The 19,077-nt window shown below is 40.2% G+C and overlaps 1 protein-coding gene across 2 annotated transcripts in view; it reads right to left on the reverse strand.

The window, feature by feature from the left end:
- Positions 1-3,284: 3,284 nt before the first annotated feature.
- The window catches only part of EXOC3L4 (exocyst complex component 3 like 4), a 52,993-nt gene continuing 37,200 nt past the window's right edge, over positions 3,285-19,077 (reverse strand). The window contains exons 8-12 of one of the 2 annotated variants that reach the window (XM_031953203.1): positions 17,991-18,105; positions 12,080-12,199; positions 11,813-11,965; positions 11,354-11,475; positions 5,524-5,701 (exon numbers count right to left, since the gene is read on the reverse strand). In XM_031953203.1, coding sequence (XP_031809063.1) covers positions 5,524-5,701; positions 11,354-11,475; positions 11,813-11,965; positions 12,080-12,199; positions 17,991-18,105 — 688 coding nt within the window. Of the gene's footprint in view, positions 5,702-11,353; positions 11,476-11,812; positions 12,200-17,990; positions 18,106-19,077 lie in introns of both variants that reach the window. The other variant, XM_031953202.1, reaches the window with a different exon arrangement.

Here is a 19,077-nt window from a genome sequence, read left to right on the forward strand (position 1 = left end):
ACTCCAATTTCCCGACCAAGTCTCCAGGTAAATCACATCATAGCTGGAAGAAACTCTGAGACTTTGAATTCAGAGAGACTGGGGGGCGGATGGGGAAGGGGTGTTTGAATGAGAGGAGGAAGGGGACTGGTATGTGATATTATCAAAGGATTCCTCACTTCCCCCACCCACTGGCCCCCAAATATCTCTGACAGAAGGGGCTGGGACAGATACACAAGGCTGGGGTGGTGCAAGTTCCCTGCCCCTTCCTGCGATTCTCAAATACAGAGGGCATAGGGGCCCCTTGGCTTAATAGCAGGATGTAGCTCAGCTCTAGTTCCCGAAACCCCCTCTCCCCTTTTCCCAGATTTGGGATCTTGGTCATGGGGAAGTCAGTTGTGAGGAAGGGCCCAGCTTCCCCACTGGAGTGAAGGTGTGTGGGGTTCTTTGCATGCCAGCCGGAAGTGCTTTCCTTTGCCCATGCAAATGGAGCTTATTTCCCCATAACAGAGCCCAGGGCTGTAGGGAGTGGCTGCTGGGGAAGCCCATATAACCAAGCCCTGCTTTGCAATGCTGTTTCCTCAAGAGCCGGGAAAGTTGGAGGTACTAGGGAGAAAAGGCCAGGGAGTAATAATAGCTGGAGCTTATATAACTTAATGGTTTGCTGAACATTTTATATACATAATCTTGTTTAGTATTTAAGAGTAAGGAGCCAGGTGCTCTCTCTTCTCTCAGCCATCCATCCTTAGGAGAAAGTCTTACTAGAGTCCCCTTTTTCTGTAGCTCTTAGGGGCTGCGATCTAATCCCCTTGGGGATGGAGAGAACAGTAGCTCTCCAGCCCTGGGACAACAGACCCTGGCACTTTTCCCAGTTTGCCTAGCTCCAGACTCAGTTCCAGGTTAAACAGTCTGGGACCCTGCAGCATTTTTTCTTTTTTTTTGAAAGATTCTCTATTCTTTCCCAATCAGGTTTTCTCCCCGCCTCCAAATCAGGGAAGTAATAGTAGTTACTGGAATATAGAGTACAAATATATAATTAACTAGGAAAAGCAGGCTGAAAAGTAGATTGTGAAGGGCTATAGTTAAATGCTAAACATGATTTTTATTTCATCCTAGGGACAATAGGGAGTCATTGAAGCTTCTTGAGGTGAGGAAGAATAGAAGCAAACCTGTGCTTTAGAAAGATCAGTTTGGGGGTAATGAGGTAGCATAGCAGATAGAGCTCTGTTTCCTATATATTAAGAGAATGAATGAAGCATTTAAGTACTTACTATATACAAAGTACTGCAAAAACTTTGCAAAAATGTGCTTAGGATTTATCTATTTTTACCTTTGCTATGTAGAAGGCTTAGTTTCTTTCAAAATTCAGTTTAAGTGGGAGTAGCTTATAGGAAGCTTCTCAAGATTCCCCTAATTGCCAGTGTCCATCACCCCAAAACAACTTTGGATGTATTTTGTATATACCATGTAATTTTTTAGCCATATATATGTTCTTTACTTCTTCTCCTGCTCTACCCCATCAAAAGGAAACTCATTGTGGTTTTTGTCACTGTATTCCCAGTATTGGCAATATAATATCATCACTAAGTGCTTATTGAACTGACTAATCTAGGTGAGAGGAGATAAGTCTTGGACTAAGGTGGAAGCTGTATGAATGGAGAGGAAGGGACCAATCTGAGATTTGTGAAGGTAGAAATGTGGAGCTGACAATCAACAAGATAGAGTTATGATGGAGAGTGAAGCATGAATGATGACTCCAAGGTTGCAGATCTGATGACTGGAAGGATGTGACAGAAAGGAGAAAGTTTGGAAGAGGTATATAAATTTAGGGGAAAATAATTAATTCAGTTTGGGATATGGAGTATCCATTTGGAGATGTCCAACTGACAGTTTGAAGTACAGAATTTGAGTAAAGGAGAGAGCTGAAAGTTAGAAATATAAATTTAGCAGTTATTTGAATAAAGATGATAACTGGATCTATAAGTTGATGTGAGGGAAACAAGGAGGTCCCTCACAGGTCTTAGCTACAATTGAGGGACAGAATATGAATGAGCCTCCTTTGAAGCACTCTAAGATGGATTGATCAGACAGGTAGAGGAGGACTAGGAGAGAGTGATGTCCCAGAACCTGAGGATGAAAGAGGCTCTAGGAGAGATGGTCAACAGTGTGAAAAGATGAAAGGTCAAGAAGAATTGTGTAAAGAACAGTTGAGGGCTTGTCCGTGACTATAGAGAGAAAAGTTTCATTTAAATGTGAGGTTAGCTGGAAAGTCCTCCATGAACTCAAGCAAAGTGAAATGTACTATGTTCTGGGATGATCAGCTATGAATAACTTTTCTATTTTCAGCAATGCAATGATCCACAACTACTCTGAAGGATTTATGATGAAAAATCCTATCCATACCCAGAGAAATAATTGATTGTATCTGAATACACATTAAAGGATATTCTTTTTTTTAACTTTATTTTTCTTGAGGGTTTTTTTGGGGGGTGGGAAGGAAGGAGATCTATATTTTCTTTTTACAACATGACTTAAATGAAAATATTTTGCATAACTTCACATGTGCTTTCTTATTGGCAGCAGGGTGGGGATAAGTGAGAGAATCTGGAACTCAAAAGGTTTGTTTTGTTTTTTTTTTAATGGCATTTTATTTTTCCAAATACATGCAAACATAGTTTTGAATACTCATTTTTGCAAAACTTTGTGTTCCAGATTTTTCTCTTCTCCTCAACCTCCTCTCCCTTCCCAAGACAGCAAACAATTTGATATATGTTAAATGTGTGCAATTCTTCTAAATGTATTTCTAGATTTATCATGCTGAGCAAAAAAAAAAAAAAAAAAAAAAAAAAAATCAGATCAAAAGAGAAAAAAACACAAGAAAGGGAAAAAAGACCCAAGCAAGCAAACAACAACAACAAAAAGGTGAAAAATACTATACTTTGATCCACATTCAATCTTCATAGTTCTCTTTCTGAATGTGGATGACACTTCCCAACCCAAGTCTACTGGAATTGCTTTGAATCATCTCACTGTTGAAAAGAGCTGAGTCCATCACAGTTGATCATCACATCTTGTTATTGTGTACCATGTTCTTTTGGTTCTGCTCACTTCATTTAGCATCAGTTCTTGTAAGTTTTTCTAGCTTTTCTGAAATCAGTTTGCTTATCATTTCTTATAGAACAATATTCCATTATATTCATATACTAATTTATTCAACCATTCTCCAAGTGATGGACAATTTCCATGGAACTCAAAGTTAAAAAAAAAATAAATGTAAGAAATTGTTTTAAATATAGGTGGAGAAAAATAAAATAAAATAAATAAATGTGAAGTTAGAAGCCCAATTACAAAGGGAGAAGTGAGAAAGTGAAACAGAGCATCATGGTTTTTTCCAGGTGTTTGTCTGTGAATAGGGTGGGAGAGGAAGGAGGAGGAAATGTAAAGTGATACTTGGAAGGTTAAAACGGGCTCAAATGCAGGTGTTTAAAGGATGAAAGCAATGTGAGGATGGGTTAGTCAGCAGAGAAGGAGATTTAAAATTAGAGAAAGAGAAATGGTGGTCAGGGACAAACTCCTGGAAGAGATTGAAAGATGGAGATAGGGGTGAAGGGATGGCCACAAGTAGGACAGCTGCTCTTGGCCAGGAAAAAGTTAATATCTTTCTCAGAGAGGTAAACAAAAATGAAGAAAAAAGGGATTTGAAGTATAGAATTAAGTAGAAATAAGAGCTTGAGGTGGATTACCTTTATTTCCTCTTTAGAATATGAGAATTGGGGCAAATAGAGACAGAGATGGTGTCTTAAGGAGAGAGTTTGAAACAGATTCTGTGGGGCAGACAAAAGTAGGGGTTAGAGCCCTGTCCAGATTGATCAGCTAGTGTTAATTTGTAGTGGACTTAGAAATATCATGTGACTTTCCTCAGTGGTGTTTATGAACAGGTGCAGAGAGGGTAAGATGGTGGGGATATCCCAGAGTGGGTTTTGGAAAGGCACAGGCAAAGATGGGAAAGGGGAACAGGGAATCAAGGGTAGGCTTTCCTAGTGTGTTACTGAACTTGTTGACTATTTCAGGGTCAAGATTTTGAGGGAAGGACTATGATCCAGAATAGGAGTAATACACTTGAAAAGTGGGTAAGATGAGGGATATAAGTAGACAATAGGATTAAAAAGAATTATAGGTTTTTAAGAAAAGTGAGATAGAAATTAAGAAAGATTTTAGTCTAAGAGAGGAATATTAAAGTTCTGAACCACGGAGATTTAACATTCATGGATGTTAGAGAAATTGAGGGCATTACAACAGTCTCTGTGTGCCTGAGTGGGGAGGAAGCTTGAGAGAGTAGTGTTGGAAGCAAAACTTGAACTTAGGTCTTTCCTAATTCCAAAGCAGGCTGCCTTTCCAGTCACCATTTTTTCAAAGAATTCTCATAGAATACAATTTTATTTTAAAAATAAATATAGAACATTGAGCATGTGAAGTTGTTCTCCCTGTCACAACTGGGAAGAATTCTCTGCTTCCTAGAGGGGATGGATGATTCAGGCATTCATATCATATCCTACCCCACCCTACTCCCCAATTCCTGAGCCCCAAGAGTTTTGGGTATGACTGGGCGGATCCACAGGCATCCTAGGACTGGAGCCTTCTTTCCAGTCCTTCCTGTCAGGGCTCTGCTTACATGCAAAGGAAGGAATCCCTTGGTCTCAACCCTAATTTCACCAGTCATTAAACTTCCCATATTGGATCACACATAACACATAACAATACTATTTAGGTAATATTGGATGTTATAGCTTCTGATGGTATCTTACTCCCCTACTAGATTATGAGCTTCATGAAGTCAAGGACATCTTAGCTAAAAAGGTTTAGTCTTTTTTATTTCCCTCAGTGCTCAGTAGAGTACACAGTATGGTTTAATAAATATTGAATTAATTATGTATATAGTTATCTATGTTTATATCTAATTCATAACTAGACTGAAAGGATCTCCAAAGATGGGGACATAATCTTCTTTGAACTTTCAATCTCCTGGGGTCTCCATTCTTCCGCCATATAGTGGGCACTTGAAAAATGTTTATTCTATTGTATTTTGTCTTCTTAGAATTCCGCTATTTGTGTTTCCCATGTCTGAGTTGAGCATTGACCTCCCCTGGCTCCTATTTAAAGGAAAGAATTCCTTTTTTGGAGAAGAGGCATAAACAGAATTTCCCACTCAAGAGAGAATATGTTTATCTCCTAATTTCTTAGAAATGGGCGGAACCAGCTGGTTAGGAGCAAGAGAGGAAAATCTGCGAACCAGTTGGACATCCATCTAGAGGAAGCAGAGGGGGATATTGCAGTGGAGAGAAGGAAAGTCAAGAAAGGTTGCCGAACTAACACTTTCCCTTTATTCTTGGGGGCAGTGACACCTGTACTTTCTGGAATCCCTCTGTGCCTCTTCCCAGTATTTGGGATCCTTAGCTCCATGAAGAACCCACTCCAAGGGAGTCCTTCATTCTTTCACCTTTAAGAATTCACGGGCCCTGCTTTTCCTCTTCTCCAGGCCAATTTCTAAATGCAGGTGAGGAACACTTCCACAGATGTGGGTACATCTATCTCCTCAAAGAGTCTGTGGTCTAAGAACGGATTTGGGGCCTTCTTCAGCAGGGTCTGAGCATGACGAAGAAAGATCTGGTTTTGTCTTCGTCCCAGGTTCCGAAGGGCTAAAATGGCAGCCACGTGCTCCTGCCTGCAGAGAAGGGAACATCAGAAGTGAGTCAGAGGATCATGCAATTTTCAAATTTCCTAGTCTTTCATTTTACTGATCTCCCTTAATGCTAATGCTTTTCCTCTGAGCTTAGTACAGTGCCTGACACACAGTAGGAGCTTAATAACTATTGAATTGAATTATCTCTAATTTATGCTGTCGATGGCTTGCTTCTACATAGTTGTTTACAATGTAAATAATAGTAAACTTTACTAATACTATTTTCTAATAGTAAAATAATAGTAAATTTACTATTTATATTAGATTGAGAGCTCCTTGGGAGCAGGCTCTGTCCTTTGCCTTTCTTAGCATTCCCAGTGGCTGGCACATAGTAGGTGCTTAATGCTTATTTAATGACTGAGATGGGAAGGGAATCCAGGAGATTTTTACAGATACAGTCTTTATTCTTTAACAGTAACAGCAGAAGTTGTAACATACACTAAAGCACATATCCCCTGATAATCAAGGTTGCAAATGACACAAAGCTAGGAGGAAAAAAGGATCTATTAAATGCCTACGATGTTCCTGAAAGACAGGTAAATGGTGCAGTGGAGAAAGCGTTGGACTTGAAGTTAAGAAGACATCTTCCTGAGTTTAAATCTGACCTAAGATACTTACTGTATGACCCTGGACAACTCATTTAATCCTTTTTGCCTCAGTTTCCTCATCAGTCAAATGAGCTGGAGAAGGAAATGGCAAATTATTTTTCTTTGCTAAAAAAAACCTAAACTGAGTCACAAAAAGTCAGATATGACTGAAAATCGCCTAAAATGTGCTTGACATTTTACAAATATTATGACACTTGATCCTCCAAGAACCATGGAAAGTAGATGCTATTGTCAACCCTATTTTCCTGTGGAAACTGAGGCAGACAGAGGTTAAATGAGTTGTCAGGATCGGAGCATCTGAAGCCACATTTGAACTCAGGTCTTCATGATTCCAGCTTCAGTGTTCTATCTATTGTGTCATTTAGTTGCTTCCCATTTTAGTTGAAATCCTGGGAGGTATAGTTAGTGCAAACAAAAAGCCTTGTATTAATGCTTGTTGTTGTCATGTCCAATGCTTTGGAACCTCATGGACGTACTGTCCATGTGTTTTCTTGGCAAAGAGACAGGGATGCTTTGCCATTTCCTTCCCCAGTGGATTAGTGGAAAATTTAAAACAAATTTTAAAATTCAACTCCAGATGCAAAAATGCCTTCACAATTTAGAAGGAGGGGCAAATCTAATAAGATGTAGCCTCCCTAAAATCATGCAAGCTCTCTACTGGGTTTTGGAGTGTCTGTTGCACAAATATAGGAGGGGGAAGATGTGGTCAGAGGACAGGTCATAGGAAAAGCATTTGTGGTTTGAGTGGTCTGCACGCTAAATATGAGTCAACAGTAAGGCATGGTGCTCCGAAGAGCTACACTTTCAGATTGCATTAGCAGAAACATCTTTTATAGTAGGGCTTCTTAAAACTTTTTCCTTCTGATCCTTTTTTGCCCGAGAAACTTTTATGTAATCCCAATGTATATAAACTTTTAAAACAAGTATACAAATAAAACATTTACTGATAATAAATCCAATTTCATAAGTCCACATTCTAGTTCTGAAACCCCATATATATGCTCACAAGCCATAGTTTAAGAAGTTGGGCTTTAGAGAAAAAACTGTGGCTTTTTGGGTAAAGAGCCAGGTTCCCAGTTAGAACATGTGGGTTCAGATTCTGCTCTTAACACATTCTGACTATGAGGATGTACAGTTTACTTAACATGTCAGGACCCCAGTTTGATGTTGACTATAAATTGCAGACTTGCAAAGGCAGAGGAAGTTTCCTGAGGAACCACTCCCTTAGGAGAAAGGTTTGGAGGGAGAGAATACACAAACATATACATATATATTATAATATATATCTAATACACATTATAAGTGTTTGTGAAGTACTTGACTTAGAAATAGTGTGTCATTTGACATAATGATGAAATCATTTATCTGGACCAATAAGAATAAGGGATATGAGAGTCCTACTAAACTCTGCCCTGGTCAAAACCCATCTGGAGTCCATCTGAAGTTTTGTACATCACATTTTAGGAAGTATATTGTGGCAAGCTAGACTGAAGCTAAAAGAAGACAACCAAGATAATCTGAAGAGTAATTGAAGTAGTTCAGCTTGGAGAAGAGAAGGTTTAAGAGTAATATGGTCATTATCTTTAAGTATCAGATAGCTAAGGACAGAGTGTTTGGGCCTGAAGTCAAGAACACTCATCTTCCTGAATTCAACTCTGGCCTTAGATACCTACCAGCCGTGTGACCCTGGACAAGCCACTTAACTCCGTCTACCTCATCTGTAAAATTAATTGGAGCAGGCAATGCAAACCATGCAGTACCTTTGCCTAGAAAACCCAAAGGAGGACACAAAGAGCTGAATTTAAACCGAATTCTTCCGACTACAGAGTTAGCTGGGCAGCTCAGAGGAGAGAGCACTAGGTCTAGTCAGTAAGATTTTGTATCTGTCTGATTCTGGGCAAGCTACTTAATCTCTCAGCCTCAGTTTCCTTATCTATAAATTGGGGTTAATAATAATCTACATTATAGGATTGTTAGGAGAAGCAAATAAAACCATATTTGTAAACTGCTTAGTCCTGTGCCTGGTACATTATAGGGGCTTAATAAATGCTTCCTTCCTTCCTTCCTTCCTTACTAATACTTTGCAAAGTATTTTACTCATTGAAATCCTGGGAGGTATTTGTGCAAGCAAAAAGCCTTGTATTAATGCTTGTTGTTGTTCGGTCATGTCCAACGCTTGGGGACCTCATGGACCATACTGTCCATGGTGTTTTCTTGGCAAAGACACAGGGATGCTTTGCCATTTCCTTCCCCAATGGATTAGTAGAAGCTATTATTAAATAAAGAGAAAGTTATTATGTGGGAATAGAAATACATTTGTTCATATGGGCTCCAGAGGGGAAAACTAGAAACAAGGAAAGGCAGGGGGAATTACAAGGCAGGTTTTGCTCAATACAGGGAAAAATGTTCTAATTAATCAGAGGTGGGGAGCAGTGGCTAGTCTATCACAGTAGATAGTGAGCTCCCTATTATTGGAGCTATTGGTATGGAGGCTTGATGACTTCCCATTAGGAAGGCTATAAAAGGGATTTCTATGGAGGTGAGGCTGAACTGGTGGTATTTACTCAGAAGTCCCTCCCTGGGTTCTTTTTAAGAGCTCTGGGTTCTATTAAGCATAAAGATGTTTATTCTCATGGGCACTTCAGGCTGGATTATACCTCTAGAGTAGCAGAGGGAGGAGATTTGAAAAAGCTCAAAATGACTTATTCTCACAAACTAGGAACAGGCCAAATGCCCAGAAGCACCCTGAATATCTGCAGAAATCTTATAATTATAGAATTGAAAGAGAGCCTCAAAATCTATCCACTAAATACCTCCATCTTCATTCTTCAGAAACTGAGGCTGAGAGAGAAAGCACGATTAGCCTAAGGTAACAAAGTGAGGGAATGGCAGAGTCAGGACTCCTAGCTCCCAGGCCAGGATCTCCTATTGACTTTGTCCCTCTGGATGGAGCAGTATCCAACCTATAAGCAAAGGAATGAGGGACATAGAAGAGGAAGAATGATATAGAGATGAGACTCCTGGATATAGAATCAGAAGACCCAAATTCCAGGTCTTGATGTGCTAACAATAATTACTACTATCATGTATATAGTATTTTTTTGCAGTTTGTACAATGCTTTTTCCCCCCAAGATATTTTTTATAAAAACTTTATATTTTTCAAAATATATGCAAAAATGCTTTTCAACATTTACCCTTGAAAAAACTTGTGTCCTGTATTTTTCTCCCTCCTTCCCCCTCCCCTAGACAGCAAGTAATTCAATATAGATTAAACATGTGCAATTCTTCTAAACATAATTCCACATTTATCATGCTGCACAAGAAAAAAAAAAAGAGAGAAAATAAAACCAAGTAAGTAAATAACAAAAAGTAAGAATACTATTGTGATCTACATTCAGTCCCCATAGTCCTCTCTCTGAATGTCTGCACAATGCTTATTTTTATCTCATTGGGGCAGTTAGATAGTGCAGTAGAGTCAGGAGGACCTGAATTCGAATCCAGCCTCAGACATTTAACACTAGCTGTGTGACCCTGAGCAAGTCACTTAACCCCAGTTGCCTCAACCCCCCCCCCCCAAATGAACAAAATAACAAATATTATTTCATTTTATTCTTGGGAATTAGATCCTATTATCAATCTATTTTAGAAATGGTGAAACTGAATCAGACAATGATTAAGTGATTAGTTAAGAGTTCAGAGTAATGTAGCTACAAGACTATGGGCATGTCTCTCGTGCCTCATCTCCCTGTCTATAAAATGATAGAGAAAGCCTAGGGAAGATTGCTGAGGTTTCTTACAAGCTTAACCTTCTATGCTTGAGTATAGTTGATTAAGAAGCATCCTTGGTTCTAAGGGCAGAGTCTCTTCTCTCCCTTTGATCAGAGACTGATTCCCCCCCCCAGACTGGGCACTCCCTCAAGGAATGAAAGCTTTTTTCCTTCTTCATTCCTCTTCTATGACAACTTCCAAGACCAGGGGCTGCCTAAAGCTAAATCACATCACTACCTTCAGACTAGGGGGCTGTCAGGGGACAGAAGATCTATGGGAAGGAGGGCAAGAAGGACTTCCTGAAAGCAATAATGTTCCTGCCTTTTTGGGACTGTTAAACTAAAATATGACTTTTTTTCTTTTTCTGAGATGAGGAGAGGTTCCACCCTATCTCTGGACCAGAAGTTGCCTCCCTTCTTTGAACAAAGAGGTGCCAATCTGGGAGATGTATGACTCTCCAGGGAAAGTCCCATGGCCATGCTGGGACTGGATCACTCCCTGATAATGAACTGTCCAAAGTTCAAGGGGAAGCACACTAGATTTCAGCTCCCATCATCCTGTTCTGATTTTGTTTACCCACTATGCTTCAAGCTCTCTCTGTATGTGAGGCTGCAAAGGGGGGAATATGGGGTGGAAGTCAAGAGCCCTGATTTAGACAATAACATCATTCTAGGACTTGGAATTGGAAAGAACTATAAAGATTGGTTCTTTTAATTCACAGATGAGGAGATTGATGTTTGGAGAGGGAAAGGAACTTTTCCAAAGTTACAAAGCCCGAATGCAGAATTCAAACCTAGATCTTCATTGCACATGTCTAACCTATATTGGATTACTTTCTGTCTAGGGGAAGGGAAAGCAGGGCAGGGAGGGAGAAAAACTTGGAGCATAGGGTTTTGCAAAGGTGAATGTTGAAAACTATCTTTGCATGTGCTTTGAAAAATAAAAAGCTACTATTATTAAAAAAGAACTCTAGATTTTCTAGGGGTCTTTCCCTTATTTAATGTTGCATTTAGATCTGCCACTAAGCTCCATTTTCTGGACTTCACTTCCCTTGGCGGAAAAATGAAGATAAATGCATCTGCCTTGTCCTGGCAGGACTGGTGTGAGGACCAAGGGATCCCGGATGGTAAAGAGGGCTGGGATGGAGGTGATCAGCATGTGGGGGTGAAAGAAGCTTGTGTCTAAAGATGGACTAGTTCAGGGATCTCACTGGCTGTGATGACCCTGAGGAGCCTCCAGATGCAGGATAGCACTGACCTGATGTCCGGGTAACCCCTGATGAGGGCTTCAATATGTTTTTTAATGTTCTCTTTGTGGTTCTCTTTCAGGATGTCTGAGATGCAGGGGATCGCCAAATCCAGCCAAGAAGCTTCCGAGCCCTGGGAAGACAAGCAACCAGGTATAAGAAAAAGGGGTGAGCATGAAGAAGACTGAGCCTGAAGTCAGAAAAATTCATCTTCCTGAATTCAAATCTGGTCTCAGATGCTTATTAGCTGCGTGACCCTGGGCAAATCCCTTAATTCTATTTTCCTCAGTTTCCTTATCTGTCAAATGAACTAGAGAAGGAAATGGCAAATCACACCAGGATTTCTGTCAAGAAAACTCCAAATGGGGTCATGGTTGGACATGACTGAAAACGAGTGAAATACTGCAAATTCTGACCACAGTGCCAAGCACACCGCATCAGCAGCCAAAAGAGATAACTTTGGGTAGTACCAGATATTGAAAGGTGCAGCCAATGGCATCCGATTCCTGGCTCATCTTGTGGGCACTGGCCACTCGGTCTGCTCCTCGAAGCCTCTCTCGTGGCTTCAGCACATGGGCCACGTATTCCCGAATCACATAGCAGTGCATTTCCTGCAGACACTCCTGAGGGAGGAGTAGAAGAGTGGAGGTCAGCCTCAAGGCTCCTTCCGAGCTTTTTCCATCTGAGTTCCCTCTCCCCATTCCCTCCATGTCCCTCCCCAGGACCATCCCCAGGACCTGACTATGGGGTTGAGCCAGGTGCTTCAGGTGCTTGGCAAAAGGGACCACCTTCTCCATGATCGGCTGTAGCTTGTCAGTAGTCAACCAAGCCTTGTTGCCCACATCCTTGAATAGGACCTGTGGGGGCAGAGAGCGAACCCACTCATACCCTTGTTCTCCAGCCTATAGGATCTTCCAATACACTATGACACCCTTCTTCCCTTCCTTCCCACCCCCACATTCTAGGGCCTGAAGAGGCTCTCCCCCCACCTCTGCTAATCCAAATCTTCCATAGCCTTGAGGACCTAAGGCACCTCATTCCTTCCAGGAAGCTCTCTTAGATCCTGCATCCCACTCCTGCTCTCCAAACCTTCTTTGCCACACAATATATACCCTTTGTGTATTCCCCAAAACCAAGCCTTCATTTCCTGAACAGACTCTATCTAGCTCATGTTCTCATAGCTGAGCCTCCGCCTCCCCCATGTTGGATCTACCTCTTCCTTCTTCACCTTCCCTACAGGTGGGGCCAGAGCCACAATCAAGATTTTTATAAAGGATTTTTGACTGGTGGAAGGCTGAACTTTCTGATGCTATTCACAATATCAAGGCCAAGTTACAAACTTTGATTTTTTTTGCCAGAAAGGAATTGGAAGTTGAACAGATGTCATCTGGCTCCAATGATTCAGAAGGAGTCTACGCCACATCTTGTTTTGAGACTTCAGTTAGTGCCAAAGAAGAGAAAGAAGTTTACACTATTTTTTAAAGAATAAGCATAGAGAAAGAAGGCAAAGTTTGCTGTGCTCAAGTGCCATAAGATTGATGAGAACTACAAGACTTGCCGTCATCTGTAAAATAAGCTGAAGAAGGGAAACTACTCCACTATCTTTGTCAAGAAAATATGACCCAAGCAAAATAGCTATAATTCCACCTTTCTCATCCTGAATAATCCTTCCTGATTAAATTTTAGGGACTTCCCATTCTTTTGATAGTAGTTCACGTTCCTTGGCCCTGATGTGAAAGCTTCCTTGACAGACCTTTTCTGAAAACCCTATGTAAACCTAGTCCTTGTGCAGCTCTGAACCTTCCACTTTAGGACAGATCTCAATTTTCATTTGGGCTCCCAGCCAAAGAACACTGCCTGTAAGTAGGAGTGGCAGGCTTTGTGTTATTCTATCCCTGACTATTCATCTGTCCATACCCACTTAAAGCTTTTGCATGACTGTATCAATAAACCATTCTAAACCATACTAGTGTAGCCCCATGCCAATCATTAGAATTTAACTTCCTTCTTAATTTGCATGATAAGTAACAGTGCCTGCTATAGGAAGTTAGGAGGGGATTTGGTAGAGAAGATAATAATCTCAATTTTGTACAGATTGAATTTGAGGTACCAACAGGAAGTCCAGATATGCAGCAGATAGTGATGTGAAACTAGAATTCATGAGAAAGTTTATTGCTGAATATATAGATCTAGGATTTATCTGTATAAAGATTAATATTGAACTTATGGAAGCTAATGAAGGTGAGAAAAAGAGAATGAGAGGAAAAAGAGAGAGAGAAAAAGAGAAGATGAAGAGAAAAGAGAAAGGTAGATAAGAGGGAAGAGAGAGGTAGGAAGAAGGAAGGCAGGGAGGAAAAGAGAGGGAGAGAGAGAAAAGGAAAGAAGGAGAGGGAGAGCAAGAGAGAGAGTGAGAGAAAGAGAGGAAGAAAAAGGGAAAAAGAGAGAGGGGGGGGAGAGGTAAGTGGGGGCGGGAAGAGAGAAAATGATTATAGAGGGAGGGGAAAAAGGAAAGAGTACCTAGGTCTTAAGCCCTGGGGAATACCTGTATTTAGAAGATAAGAGATGGATAAATAATCAGCAGAGGAGACTTGAGAAGGTACAGTTAGGATAGCCAAGAGAAGAATTTAAGTTAAGGAAGTTGGGGTGGGGTGGAGAAAAGGCCTGGATGAGCTGATCACTAGAAATCTCATGATGCCCTTTAACTCAACCTGGGATCCCCACACCTTCCCAGTTTCCTTAGCCCTCTTTCTTTTCTGATTGGAGGACAGAAGAATATTATACTCTTCTCAAAGCTTTCCTTTATTGAGGGTAGAACCTAAACTTTGTAACTTACTCTGCTTCCCCTGTACAGTTCTGCTTGGTCTGAACTCCTTGGAACATAGTGCTTTGACTGTAGGAACCCTTTGGTTTCCCTTTCCTCTCAAGTTTTCTAACTTCCTTTTGTGCTCTGTCTTCCTCTATTCAGCTGTGCTCTTTGATGGTAGGGACTGTCTTTATATATATATCCCCAGTGCTTAGATCAGTGCTCATAGTAGGAGCTTAATAATAGTTTCAAAAGCTACAGAGAATTCAGTGAGGAAAAGAATTGAGAAAAAGTTCTTAAATTTAGCAATTAAGACATCTCTGGTCACTCTGGAGAGAATAGGTAGCAAAACCATGTTGTATGGAATTAAGTGAATGGATGATGTGAAAATAGCAAGTATAAGCAATTCTAGGAACTTGGCAGTCACAAGGAAGGAGAAATGTGAGGCAGAGGCTTGTGAGGATGGTAAGGTCAAGCAAAGGGTTTTTAAGGATAGGTGAGACAAGCATTTTTGTAGATAGCAGGGAAAGCAACCTTTCATGAAAAGAAAGAAAGTGAAAATGATGAATGCAGGGAGCTCCCAAAGGAGGGGATAAGATAAAAGGCATGTGAGAAGTGACTATTTCTTTCTGGTATTAATAATTATTCAATCAGAACCAAGGTTTATTTGTTTTTTTCCCCCTTTTCTACTTCCTCATGCAGAAACCAGCTAGTGTGGGAGATCTCTCTTAAAGATTTACCTAATTTATCTAATCAGACAGTAAAATAAAGTCTAAGTTTGGGCTAATAAAATACATTCTTGCTCATTGTGTTTGCTCAGACAAGTCTGGGAAAATGTGGATCCTCCCTTTTGTCAGACAGGTGATAGGAAAATTGATGAATCTCTCTAACCAAGACTCTGGTGGTCTAAGTTATATACCCTAAAACCCTCATTGGAATATAACTCAGCCTCTCGTAATATTTAGTTTCTCATTGTTAACCAATCAGAATTTGTCACCTTCAGAGCACATACTCTTTGAAGGGCATATAAACTGTGAACTCTCCTCCATGAAGAGTCTTTGGACTGAGAAATATGGCCAAATGACCCTTTTATTACTAAATATGTTTATTATTGTTATAATAATAAATATTATTAATAAAATAATTACATTATCTGGAAACTGTGTCTCTTGGAATTTTTTAAATAATCACAGACACCATAAAGGGAGTTAGTTTTGGCAAGAAGAGAAATGTGCCTCATTCTCAGAGACTTTGGGCAAGTGGAAGAGGGTAAGTGGAAGTATAGACACATTTTGGAGCATGGAGAATGGGAGAGAACAGCGCTCACAATGGATGACCTCAACCTTGTCTGCCAAGTAGGAAGCAGTCATATATTGAGGGTAGAGTTCATAGGAGTATATTTAGAAACCTGAAGAGAGAGAACTTTTGGGAACAGATTTTGTGGCTATGTGATAAAGGATTGCCACTCAGCAGTGAGGGCCCACTTCACATAATAGACAAGTGTACACTGTCTCACATAGTGCATCCATCCTCTGACACACTGCTTCCTCTTATACTATCTCTTCTCCCATGCCCGCTCCTTTGGACACCACTTCTTGTTACATGGCTTGGGCAACTTCTCCTTTTGCCTCTTACAAAAGGGCTTTTTGTAAAGAGAGATGAGAGGAAAATGAAAAACTTTCCCATATTCTCCTCCATCTTTCCCAGAAAGCCCCTGCCACTTGTCATGATCCTCCACTCCGGCCTTTGTCAAAGATCAGTGTGGATTCTGGCAGGTCAGCAATCTCATGCATTCCTGCTCATTCAATAGCCGAGTCTACTTGTGTGTCCTAAAAATGATTGTCTGCCTCTGTCTATATTCTTTGACTTCCTTCAAGAGACCAAACTGGAATATGTTTGTGGAAGATGTCTGTGTATATGGACAGAGGATAGGATAGTTATAAACACACACTGAGACACACACCAAAATTAGGACAAAATTAGGACTAGGTGGTACAGTGGATGAATGCACCGGCTCTGGAGTCAGGAAGACCAGAGTATGAATCTGGTCTCAGACCCTTATTAGCTGTAACCTTGAACAAGTCAGTCCAAATTGCTTCCAAAAACAAAACAATAACAATGAAAACTGGGGGAGAGAAGGGAGGGGGACACCCTGGACAACAAGAAACTGATTTCATTCACACATTTGATTCTTCAAAAGGTACTTTCAAAAACTAGTTATTTGAATTTAGCATATTCTATTGCACCCAGCCACAAGATTATGTGATGATCAATTGGGATGGCCTTGGCCCTTTTCAATAATGAGGTGATTCAAGGCAATTCCAATGGACTTGTGATGGAGACAGCCATTCATGTACACACAGAGAGAACTAGTGAACTGAATATGGATAAAAGCATAGTAGTTTCAAATCTTTTTTGTTTTTATTGTTTGCTTGTTTTTTTTTCTCGTGTTTTTTTCCCCCTTTTGATTTGATTTTTCTTGCACATTTCAAATGTGGAAATACATTTAGAAGAATTGCATGTTTTTAGCCTATATTAGATTACTTGCTGTCTTGGGGAGGGATGTGGGAGAGAAGGAGGTAGAAAAATTTGGAACACGAGGTTTACAAGGGTGAATATTGAAAACTATCTTTGCATGTGTTTGGAAAAATAAAAAGCTATTATTGTTATTTAAAAATAAATATCAATGAATCAAAAAAAAAAAAGAATTTAGCATGTTTTTTTTCTCTCCCACAACAACTATTTCTATGATACTTTAAGGTTTTTGTTGTTGCTCAATCTTTTCCGTTCTCTCCAACTCTTTGTGATCCCATTTGGGGTTTTATTGGCAAAGATACTGGAATAGTTTGCCAATTCCTCCTCCAGCTCATTTTTAAAATGAGGAAACTGAGACAAATAGTTATGTGACTTGCCCAGTATGACCATACAGCCAGTATGAGGGCAGATTTCCTACCCCTACCTTTGGAGGAGTCAGTGGGCATGGAATAGAATAACAGAAAGCCCCAATCATTCTATCCTATGGCCAGGACAGTGTCTGAGGGAAAAAAATATTTACTCACAACTTTTCTGGATCTGTTCTATTCTTTAAAGCTCAACTCTGGGGCAGCTAAATGGCATAGTGAATAGAACACCACCTTTGAAATCAGGAGGACCTGAGTTCAAATCTAAGCTTTTAGAGTTATTAGCTGTGTGACTCTGGGCAAGTCACTTAATTCCAATTGTTTTGCCAAAACCAAACAGACAAACCACCACCACCAACAACAAAAAATAAAACAACTCAATCCCTTTCTCCTCCAAGAAGTTCTCAGCTCCCCCCAGTGACCTTCTTCTCCTCTCCATTTTTTCACCTTCTTTTGCTGCTGCTCCTTATTAGGCACTGAGTCCATGCAACATTTGAGAGTCAGTTCCCTTTTCTTGAAAAGGAGATTTGGCTCTTCCAAGTTGAAAGTTTCCTGATGGCAGAGCCTAGGTCACCCCTTCCTCTCTTTCCCAACTTTAGACTCCCTGAGAGCAAGATCTAGTTCTCCTTTTTCTCTTTCTCAGATTTTAGGTTCCCTGAAGACAGAATCTGAATTTGCTCCCTTTCTGTCTTCCTTAAACAAAGCATATTTGAGATGTCAAACACTTAACCTTTGGAACCCACAACATTCTACCAAATTAAAGTACAATTGGGAAATATTTAACAAAATAAATAAAAAATAATAAAATAGGACATAAATAAAGTTAATATGTGGTTTTCTAAGTCAATATGTAGCCTAAAATCATGTTTATATATTGTTTTAGTAACCTACTTTCATATATCACTGGAGCAGATGAGTCTAGAAATTTAAAACTAAAGGTCTTACCTGTGTTTCTTGATGCAAATGGACCAACATTTGCTTTTTGAACCTGTTAATCACCTCAGACAGAGTTGTTCCCACAGTCTTAAGGCTGCTCGTGAATTTGACAGGTAGGTTGGTCCTGGAGAGAAAAAGCCAGGAGCAGATAAGCTTCCTAGAACTGGTCAGGGCTCAGGACTCTGGGAAGGGGAGACGGCCTCCATGTCCATTTAGTGAGAGACTTCTCTGTACTTTGGGGTCTGTGATTGCTACCCCTTTTATCCTCTGCAAACAATGGTCTAAGAATACAAAAAACCTCATTGAATATTAGACTTTGAGACTACTGGGTTCTAGATTTAGGGCTGAAATTCTCAGAAGATGGTTAATCAAATTTTTCCATTTTACATGAGTTCCTTCTCATGTTCTCATAACTGCTCAGAAAACTGATGCTAAATCCCAAGGTCACAAGACCATTGTTAAGTAGCAGAATTTAAATGTAAACCCCAGTTCTCTTATTTCAAATGTAACAACACTCTTTTTACTGCCCCATGTTGCTTCTCTCAATTATTCAAATCCTATGGAGGCAAAAGAATACAATGAAATGCACATTAATTTTCTAATCATGGTTCTATGTATTAGCTTTGATATTGGGCAAGTTGAGCCCCCTGCTTTGAAACTCCACTTTATCTAAGACAACTTTTGCTGATTTTCTCATAGGGTTGTTGTGAGGGAAATGCTATGTTTGGGGAAACTGAGGCCCACAGAAGAGACCTGACTTGCTCACAGTTATAAAGAGAATGATAATGCTGGAGTTAGAATCCAAATTTGCACCTTTGAAGACCTGGGCTCTCAGCCTTACCTGGGTTGCCTCCAAGTTATCTTGTTAATTGTCATTGTTACAGGTCTGGGAATGGAGCCCTGAAGGGATGGGAGGTGAATCTTGTGGTCAGTTTTGATGGGGAGAAGAAGAAAAGACCTGCATCTAGAGAAGGTATCTGGGCAAGGGTTACAGTGGGTACCACTTGAATTCTGAAATGGTGTTACCACAGACAGGGAACTTCCTCCCCACCTCCCCTCAAATATAGGCCCTGGATCTCCCAGCAAGAAAATGGCT

The sequence above is a fragment of the Sarcophilus harrisii genome, chromosome 2 (genome assembly GCF_902635505.1).
Source record: "Sarcophilus harrisii chromosome 2, mSarHar1.11, whole genome shotgun sequence".
NCBI lineage: Eukaryota > Metazoa > Chordata > Mammalia > Dasyuromorphia > Dasyuridae > Sarcophilus > Sarcophilus harrisii.